Source organism: Limulus polyphemus, unplaced genomic scaffold (genome assembly GCF_000517525.1).
Source record: "Limulus polyphemus unplaced genomic scaffold, Limulus_polyphemus-2.1.2 Scaffold736, whole genome shotgun sequence".
In the NCBI taxonomy this organism is placed as follows: domain Eukaryota; kingdom Metazoa; phylum Arthropoda; class Merostomata; order Xiphosura; family Limulidae; genus Limulus; species Limulus polyphemus.
Genome location: NW_013666346.1, coordinates 61799 through 72682, shown reverse-complemented (window position 1 = coordinate 72682; position 10884 = coordinate 61799). Strand labels below are relative to the sequence as shown.

The 10884-nt window shown below is 31.7% G+C and overlaps 1 protein-coding gene across 1 annotated transcript in view; it reads left to right on the top strand.

The window, feature by feature from the left end:
• Positions 1 to 10884, top strand: part of LOC106460255 (MAM and LDL-receptor class A domain-containing protein 1-like) — an 83473-nt gene that overhangs the window by 60770 nt on the left and 11819 nt on the right. The window contains exons 29-34 of the mRNA XM_022386924.1: positions 1231 to 1324; positions 2519 to 2638; positions 5996 to 6255; positions 6555 to 6648; positions 7140 to 7295; positions 9714 to 9991. Of these exons, the coding sequence (XP_022242632.1) occupies positions 1231 to 1324; positions 2519 to 2638; positions 5996 to 6255; positions 6555 to 6648; positions 7140 to 7295; positions 9714 to 9991 (1002 nt within the window). The remainder of the gene's footprint in view (positions 1 to 1230; positions 1325 to 2518; positions 2639 to 5995; positions 6256 to 6554; positions 6649 to 7139; positions 7296 to 9713; positions 9992 to 10884) is intronic.

The window sequence follows — 10884 nt, the reverse complement described above, 5'->3', positions numbered from 1 at the left end:
TGTCCTTTATGCCCATGAGCTCAATAGTTACACACACATTTGATTAGTATCTCAACTAATGTAGTTGCCCAATTCACAGCAAGTGATTCTTGTCTCATCTTTTCAAATTTTTTTAACAATTTGGAACCAAAAACTTATTCCTTATCTTCATATGCAGCAAAACCTCAAATCTTATTGAGCAATGAACACTTCCACTCAGATATTTACCAAATTCTACCCTATTAACCATTTTTTAATTAGAAGTTAAAAATAAATTTAAACCATCATTGTTTCTAGTAGGTTTCCTAACTAATTACTGAAGAAAAACATCATCATCAATTTCTAAAATCCTGTTTTCCTCATGATTTGAATATAACATTTTCCAATCTATATGCCTGAAACTAAGATCTCCCATAATTATAATCTGTGATTGAAATTTCAGATTTTACTCTTCACAAAACTGTTTATATAATATGTACTTAGTGTTTTTACCAGGTTACTCATACATACGATGTTTATGTATGTTTTGTACTAGGTTACTCTTACAAACACTGCTTATGTAGTATGTAAATAGCATTTGTACCAGATTACTCTTATAAACATTGCTAATGTAGTATATACATAGTGTTTGTACCAGGTTACTCTTACAAACACTGCTGTGTAGTATGTACATACTGTTTGTACCAGGCTACTCTTACAAACACTGCTTATGTAGTATGTTCTGTATAATATACAGAACCATTTAAAAGCATCAGTGAGAAATGCTTATGTTAAATATGATCTTATTTTGAATTTTTCAAATCTTTGTATCTGTTTCAGTGTTTAGCTTTATTGGTTGTTACATCAAAAACATAAGAAAAATTATCTCTCTTTCTATATATATATATCTAGATCGCAGTAGTCCGTTGTCACTTGTCTTGATAAGTAGCATGAGATCTGTTTAATGTTGCAATACGCCAATAAACCTGAACTTCCACATTCTACTTAACTATTCTTTTTGATGTTTTATTTGTGAGTTTTTTTATTTAAAATATCAAATAATAGTAAATAATTGGAAAATATTATAGAGAATGTATTTAAATAATTAAAATTTCAGTTTTACTTTCTACTGCATTTCTTCTGGTTTATAAAGTAGCAAGGTAACATTAATAATATAATATCATAGATTCAAAGAATAAATAGATTTGATTTAAAAGTGTTGTTAAACAATGTGATATAACTTTTAAATCCAAGCTGTTTTCTTTTATAAAGGCTGCCTTTGTTGTTCAAAACTTCTATCACAGCTATGCTAAAACGTATATCGCACTGGATGATATTAAAGTCATAGAAGGAAAGTGCTTTGCATGTAAGTATTTAGTGTATAGAAATGAAAGGAATGTTCACTACAGGGGGATGAAGGAGGGTGTGTACAATTTGCTATAAGTGAGGAAGACCATGTGGGGTGAATAAGGGGGGGGGGTCAGTAAATTCTATGTAAATTCCAACATAAGCACAGTGAATTTCATAAATGTTACCACAAGTGGACTTAAATATGCATTACTAGGCTAAGCATGGCCCAGTGGTTAGCATATATAGGTACCATGAAGGGGCTTACATAAACATTACTCAGTTGGGTGTAGCATAGTGGTTATAATATATAGATACTACAAGTGGGCTTGTGTAAGCATTACCGAGTTGGGTATAGAATAGTGATTAGTGTTTACAGATACCACAAGGGGCTTACGTAAACATTGCTGGGCTGAGCATGGTATTGTGGTTAATGTGCCTAAACTGTGAATCCAAAAATGTGCTCCACACTCTGGGACCATGAGTGTGCTATAAGATAAACGGTCAGATTTCACAATTCGATCAGAATAGCCTATCAATTGAAAATTAGGAACAACTGCACAGACAACTCTTGTGTAGCTTTGTGTTAAGTCCTGATACATGCATACAAAACATAAACTGAACAAGTCAGTTTCTATAAATATTATATATCTAATCTTGCATAAAAATTGAAATTAAACTTATATAAACATTGCATGTAGGTTTAATAACCATTATGGCTAGTAGTAAAGCTGCATTAACATTGTGTGTAGACTTCCGTCAAGATTAAGAAAAAGCCCATAATACATTGTAAATAAACATACATATACATTACAAGTCAGCTTATAAGAAGGTATCCTGCATGATAAAGAGAGTATTTTATTGTATCACTTTTATTCTACAATATTGTGCTGTATGCAGTGTTATTCCCTGAGTAGTTGGTTGGTGGGCATTAGTTTTTAGAAAATGTAGTATTATTCCCTGAGTAGTTGGTTGGTGGGCATTAGTTTTAGAAAATGTAAACATACTGTAAACAAAATACAACAGGTAATAAAATTACAGAAATGTTTGTCTGTTGTACAACAGTAATATATTATTATTTTATCCAATATATTTGTTTTTAATGTGCTTTTTATTTCATATTGGAATGGAGTTTTAGGTTTCTTATATAAATACAAATGTAAGTATGTATGTGTGTGAAGTAATTATATTTCTGTCCCATAAATTGTTCTAGATTCCATCAACTGTACATTTGTTGATGGTATATGCGGATGGAATCGTGGAGGAAGTGGAACTTTCCGTTGGGAAATGGAAAAGGCCACTTGTCACCAGACCCGTATAGAGAATTGCAAAGGTACACTTTAGTAAAGTTTTGTTTCGTTTTTTAAAAATAGCCTATGAAAGTAGTGGTTGTAAGGGCCTAAGATTGAGGGCTTTTATAAGTTATGAATGTCTTAAATTATTATTATGTGGCATCACATTTGTTTGGTCAAATTTGGTGTTATTAGAAGTCGGTACTATTTTCGTAATCACTATTATTAATTAAAATTTTGAAATTTCGGGAAATTATTATATCAAACTATTTTTCACCAAATAACAATCAGATGTGAAGTTCCATTGTATCCAGACATTTACAATAATTGTGATTAATAATGGTAGGAACCCAAGTTTTTTATTACTGTTTATTTCACTCAAATTGGTTTTATGTGTGTGTTTTAGGCCACATTGGTTATGTACATATTAGTGTGTTATAAGCTACATTGGTTATGTACACAGGCTAATATATGTGTTACAAGCCACATTAAAGTTTTGTATAACTTTTTAATGTAACGTAACATTAAAGGATAACAAGGGACATTTTTTTCCCCATCTAGACTGTCCTGTCACATAAAGTAAACTAAACCCTATTCAAAAAAAAGCTGAAAACCAGCCCGTATCATTAAAATGTTTATCAAGCTTTTCCTTAACATTAACTGCATTCACCACATCCATTCTACCAACCACTCTTTAGAAAAATAAAGCTGTCTTAGCTGAAGAACTTATTCTCTATTAAAATTTGTATTTGTGTCTCCTAATCTTAACATTCTCACCATTAAATCGCAAAAAAGATGATGCATAAACACTACCAATTTCCTTAACAGTTGTAAGTTCCTCAATCAGATCCCTTCTAATTCTTTTTTTTTTTCAAGAGAAAGTAATTTCAGAGATTTTAACCTATCCTAATATGATAACATCTCCATCCCAAATATCATCCTAGTATACGTCCTATGAATCCTTTCCAACAATTCAATGTCCTTCCTGAGGTAAGGAGTCCAAAACTGAACACAATACTCCAAATGAGGCCTAACCAGTGACCTATACAAAGACGTTATAACATCTTAAGACTTGTATTAAGTATTTCTGTAGATACAACCTAATATCATGTTTACCCTGCCACTAGCAACAACACATTGCTTGGATGGCTTAAGAGACTGATTAACCACTACACAAAGATTTTTTCTTCCATAACATTGTTAAGATTATTTCCATCAAAATTACACACATAATTCTAATTGTGATATCCCACATGCATTACCTTGTATTTTTTATAATTAAAAGCCATTTGCTATTATTCACCCAACTCGCCAAATAATCCAAGTCCTTTTGTAAAGCAGCAGCATCCTCCTCACAGCCAACAACACCCAAAACTTTAATGTCATCAGCAAATTTAAATTATCTATTGACCATTCTTTTATCTATGTCAATGATGTAAATAAAAAAGATCAAAGGTCCTAATACTGAGCCATGAGGTACCCAACTTGTGACATTAATCTAGTTTGACTGAACTCCATTTATAACAATCCCTTGTTTTCTTCCATCTAGCAAGTTTTTATACAGTAAACCAAACTATCCCCCACATCTACAGAAATAACAAATGCTTTCTGAAAATCCACACCTATACTTTTATTTACATAAGCAATAACCCAAGACTATACAAAAAAAAAACTTTAACCTTTGTTAAATAACTTTGAAAAGCATCTTTTATCAAAGTTTCAAAAACTTTTCTCATTATTGATGAAAGACTAATAGGCCTATAAGAGGAGTAACATTAGCCAACTTCCAATCTTCTGACACCTGCTCACTATGAAAGGACTTAGAAAAATAGTAACAAGTGACTCATATAACCAATCATTGACCTCTTTCAAAAACCCTTGGGTAAATATTATCTGGCCCATGTGCTTTATGACTCTTTAAGTCCCTCGGTGGGACAGCAGTGAATCTACGAATTTACAGTGTGTAAAATCAGGGGTTTGATTCTCCTTGATTGATACAGCAGATAGCCCAATATTATAAAAAACACAAATACACATGATTCTTTAAACTTCCCAGTTATTTTTTAACAAACTCAAAATTAATGTGATCTTGTTCATCCTTGTTTCCACCTAGCAACTGTTCAAGTTGAGGAATATTGTTTAATTCTTCATGAGTAAAAACTGAAGAAAAAGTAGTATTTAATAACCCAGTCATCCCATCAGATATTAGCCTTCCAGTGTCATCCTTCAAAAGCCTTTCTCTCATCCTAACATTTTGGTTACCCTTAATGTATTAGAAGAAATCTTTAATATTTATTTTTATACTTTTAGCCAGCTGTTTTTCATATAGTTTTTTGATTTCCCATTTGACCAACTCTTTTGATCTTCTATACTCCTCCAATGTCTTGTTATTGCAGTAAATTTAAACTTCATATACTTATAGTGCTTTTCTTTAATTTTTCCTTTATATTTGTAAGCCAACCTGATTTTGTACTTGCAGACACTTTTTTGTCTATAAGGATCATGCCTATCTTGAATATTTAAGAATTTATTTTTACAATATTTCCACATTTGACTAGCATATCCAATAAATTCAATTGCCCAATTCACAGCCCATAATTCTTGTCTTTTACCTTCACAATTTGCTTTTTTGAAACTTGGAACCATATGTATATCCATATGCAGCAAAACATCAAATCTAATAGAGCAATGATCACTTGATGTTCCCCAATCTCAACTGTTTCTTTATTATAAATTAACAATAAACCTAAAACAGCATTGTTTTTAATAAGTTCCCTAACCAATTGTTAAAAAAACTATCCTGAACAGTTTCTATAAACCTGTCTCCTTCATGATTTGACTCTAACATTTCCCAATCTATATGCCTGAAATTAAAATCTCCCATAGTTATAATCTCATTAACAGTTGAATTTTATTGTCTCTTTGTAGAATTTCTCATTAATTTCATCAGTTTCATCTGGTAGTCTGTAAGAAATTCCAACTAAAATCCTTCTCTCTTTATAACTATTAACAGAAACCCAAACATCACTGCTGCTAGCTTTGATATCCTCAACTTGAGCAGGCTGTAATTCACATTTTACATATAAAGTCACTCTCCCCCTTCTTTTTAGTACTCTGTTCCTAATAAACAACCTATAACCATGTATTTCAAAGATATTCCTTAATCATAAATGTCTACATTTAGCCAGGTTTCAATTTTTCTCATTATATCAGAATTCTCTATTCTGGCCAGTGCTCTAAGGTCATCCATTTTATTTCCTATACTTTTAGCATTACAATAATATTAATTTATCCTACCATTAAAATTACCTTTCTTCTTTGTTTCCACACTATACCCCTCTCTACATCTTATTTATTCTTCATTATTCTCTATAAAGTTGTTGATACTTAAATTTCAGATGAGTTTTACGTTGTCACAAAAGGAGGTTCTAAAAAAGATGACAGAACATGGTTAAAGACTCCTGTTATTAAAATTGAAGATGGTGTCCGAAAGTGTCTAACATTCTGGTATTATATGAATGTTCAGTCCAATCAGTATTTGGGAGTTTTCTTTGAGAAGCTGGATGGCATGAAACAGCAACTGTGGCACCGTTTAGGAGAGCACGGAAACCGTTTCATGAATGCAAAGATTTCTTTGGAAGGTCCTTTAGAAGGCAGGGTAGGCTGTATATTGGATTTAGAGAAAACAATTAATTTTCACATAATTTTCATTTAATTTACAGGAAAATAATTACAAGTACTATTGTTTTTTTATTGTAAATGTATATATTAAGTGACATATCAAAATTTTAACATTTCTTACACACAACAATACATCAGTACAGGATACACATGGTAAAAATGAGCCTACTTTTACAATAATCAATTAACTGCTTTCTTCTGAATGCCATAACTGCATACACATCTTTAATATATTAAAGTCCAATTATATATTTTGATTACCACCCTTTTTAACAGGTTTTGTTTGAATCATGGAAAGAACAAAATGGACGTAACATTGATATAATTCTAGATGATGTGGCTTTATTAGACTCACTGTGTCCATTAATTGGTAAGTCATTTCATGTATAAGCAGTTGCATATTTTATTTTATTTGCTTTATCAAACAGACTCTAAACAATTAAATTTGTAGTTGTGTAATTTCTTCCACTTGTTGAGTATCCATCTGCTTGGGTTTCAGATTTAACTAATAGCCAATCTAACTTCACACGATTGCCAAGCAATCTAAAACTCATTAAATTAAAAGTGTTAATGTTGTATAATTGAAAAGTCTATTAGTCACCTTTTCTTTTTAATGATACAAATTACTTTAAATTTTTATTGCACTTTCTAGTTATATGGGGTGATCCTGATGTGGTTTTGCTATGTGTTTCTTTGTTTTATCAATACGATTTTGACCATCTAGACAATTTTTGTTTTCAAGTATGAATAGTTATAAAGATATAATATAGTTTAAAAAGAAAGCTAAAGAAACTACTTTAACAAAGTTTTTTTTAAATAACAAGGAACATAACATGATTGATATCTTCTTTTTTTTTACAGATGAAATTGATACAATTGATTGTGACTTTGAAGACAATCTATGTGGATGGCAACAAGATGACAAAGATCAACTAAACTGGATCATGCACAGTGGGTCCTCTCCAGTTGGTAACCTAGGTCCTCCATCTGATCACACCAAAGCTGCTCTTACTGAAGGTATTTGCTATGAAGCGTTATAGATATCTAACTGTAGGTCCTTTTTTTTTCAGTCTTTATTCTTTTTGTTTATAAGTTTGTTTATTTTACAGAATACAGAAAGTTCATAGTTTTATTGTTGGATTGATCTTGTTCAGCTCTAGTTTAAGTCTGTTAATCAGTAACATTAATTTTATATTTAAGCTAATCTCATCACATCCTCTTATACACTGTTTAAATTCAAGACATTAGTGAATACTTTAGTTAGATCTACTTACATTCATCATATGACTATATTTACACATACTTTGATATCAGTTTATAAACAGCTATGGTGACATTTGTTTAGGTGTTTATAAAGACTTCATTAAAAAAAAAAGGGGAACAAGTGTACAGATTAAGAAGAAATGGTATCACCCAGTTTTGTGATTAAGTCATAGCTTCAAGTTCACAAGTTCCCCTTTTATTCTTAGCTCAACTGTCACAATATGATAGCAGTGTTAGACTTAGTCAAAACATGCTATGCATGACATTAAAAAAAATTAGGTTCACTGCAAGATAACAGTTAGATTTATGTTTAACTCTGTTATTAGAATAAAATTGTTTTAATTTCAAGGGTTCATGGATATGATATCTGAGAATGGAAATTTGTTACGTATAATGTTACATGTTCTAGTAGTGTGTAAGAATATTCAGGCTCTACTACTAGGTGAGTGTTTGTTCCTGTAAAGGAATGTGATTCTGATCAAGCAATACATAACACAGGCTCTACCACTAGGTGAGTGTTTATTCCTGTAAAGGAATGTGATTCTGATCAAGCAATACGTAACACAGGCTCTACCACTAGGTGAGTGATTGTTCCTGTAAAGGAATGTGATTCTGATCAAGCAATACGTAACACAGGCTCTACCACTAGGTGAGTGATTGTTCCTGTAAAGGAATGTGATCCTGATCAAGCAATACGTAACACAGGCTCTACCACTAGATGAGTGATTGTTCCTGTAAAGGAATGTGATTCTGATCAAGCAATACGTAACACAGGCTCTACAACTAGGTAAGTGTTTGCTTGAGTAAAGGAATGTGATTCTGGTCAAGCAATATGTAAAACAGGCTCTACCACTAGGTGAGTGTTTATTCCTGTAAAGGAATGTGATTCTGATCAAGCAATACGTAACACAGGCTCTACCACTAGGTGAGTGTTTGCTTGAGTAAAGGAATGTGATTCTGATCAAGCAATACGTAAAACAGGCTCTACCACTAGGTGAGTGTTTGCTTGAGTAAAGGAATGTGATTCTGATCAAGCAATAAATAACACAGGCTCTACCACTAGGTGAGTGTTTGCTTGTGTAAAGGAATGCAATTCTGATCAAGCAGTATGTAACACAGGCTCTAACACTAGGTGAGTGTTTGCTTGAGTAAAGGAATGCGATTCTGATCAAGCAATATGTAACATTTAAAATATAGTATAACACTGCTGTGGTTTATTATAATTTTGTGATAATCAGTTGAGCTGAAGATGAGGAGCAACTGAGAGTTGATGTGAGTCTGATAATTATGAACCTGGAGCTGAATTTGAATTAAGAAAATTTAGCAATACCACTTCACCTGAACTTTACAAAGGTAACTGTCTTTTTAATTATGTATTATTACATAATTGTATTGTATTATTACAAGAATCATGTTGAAAATATAAATGATAATACCATGTGTTTAAAAACTAAGTATCTGAAAACATTTTATTAATTATTTACAAATTATGATTTTTTTAAAGCACTAGTTTTATTGAAGAATTTTATAAGTTACTAGCTATTAGTTTTAAAGAGGTTTGAAATATTTCATGATTATTGACTAATCCACTTGTAACTTAAAAACTATATACAAATATATATGTATATATATATATATATATACATATATTAATTTTTTTCATTGTAAACTAAGCTTGAACTAAGGTTTTTCAAAATGAAGAGTAACATAAATATACAGAATTTATGCTGAGACTAATATTCATATATTACAAGTCAAAATTTTGATGAAAAGTTTGGAAAATAAGGACAAAATAAAATTTATTTTTATTCTTTGGCAACACAGGCTTTTGTGGAATGAGCAACAAATGAAGAAGTACAGTTTATTCACTTTTAATTTGTACAAGAAACCGATTATTATGAATGGTAAAAAAGAACAAAGCCAGCGTTGCTGCTCCTTAAAATACAAAATTAAAAGAAGAGATTTGTTCATTTAAAGTGATTCGTGAGAGAAAAGCTGATTTTCTATAATTTTCACATTTTTCAAGGTCTTCTCGTTTCATTGTTTTTGTTAGCCAGCCAGACTTTTTTAAAAATGTAGTAAAACTGACAAGGTTCATTCCTAAGTACACTTCAACGATAACATAATATGGTACTGTTACCAAGGAAAAGTTGTTGTTGTTTTCATTATTAGGTGGTTGGTACTTGGAACTTCGCCGATGGACAGCTGTTGGAGGAATACTATCTGGTGGTTTGCAGAGCCCAACTATTCATGTGCCTCGAGAAGATGATCGATGCTTGGAATTTTGGTATCATATGGCTGAAGCTAATATCCGTTATGATTTTCGTTTTGATGTAAACTTGTTGAATAGAAATGGTTCCATTGCATATAAGCTGTGGGAGGAATGGAGTAATCATGGGCGGAGATGGTTGAAAGCTAGTATTGGTATTAGAGGACCTTTTGAAGGAATGGTATGTTTTCTCATATGTTTTTACTTCTTAACCACTTTTGGCTTATTTAAGTAGAAAAGATATTCACAAAAATGTGAAGAACTTGAAATTGCTAAGGTTACAATAACTTCTAACAAAGAACTGATTAGTTCATAAAAAAAATTCCACAAAACAAAATGTGAATCTCAAACAGTAATGGTTTGTTGCTTTATATTATAAAAGCAAAGGCAATTATGAATTATAAAATTATTCAAGAAATAATTGGCAATTATTTCTTAATGAGTAGCTCTCTTGTACTTTATTCTTTCAGACATATTAATTTGAAGATTGAGGGCTAATTTAATATCTTTTTTGACATTTAATATAATGTTACTGAGGGACAGGCCCACCAACAGGGAGGGGGCAAAGGGGGCAACTTCCCAGGGGCCCGGGCGAATGAAACCTGGTTATGCCGTAAAGCCTGCAAAACAGATTTAGGCTACATCTTCATTTCATGATAAAAAACATAGTTTTTGGCTTTTCTTTGCATATAGACGCTTGATACATTAAGAACAAATGAAATAATAATTTGAGTAATAATTAATATGTATTTGTTACTTTATAGATTTAATAGATATTTGTTGTTACCTTATTAACGTTTTTACACTTATACTATGAGGTAAAAAACGGTTGCTGCTATGATTTTGTCTGGTTTATGAGCTCGTTGATGTCCTAACTTAGGATCTTCTTTTTAATAAATTCTTGAAAATGTTAAAAAAGAGAGAGAAAGGGGGCCCCGTGAAGATGTTTGCCCCTGGGCCCATACTGGCTCTTGATGTTCCTGCTAAGGGATATGTACAACTATACATATTGTTGCATCAGCGAGGTCACGTGACTAGTATCACGCCACCTGTTTCTAGAAATATCCTGTTCCT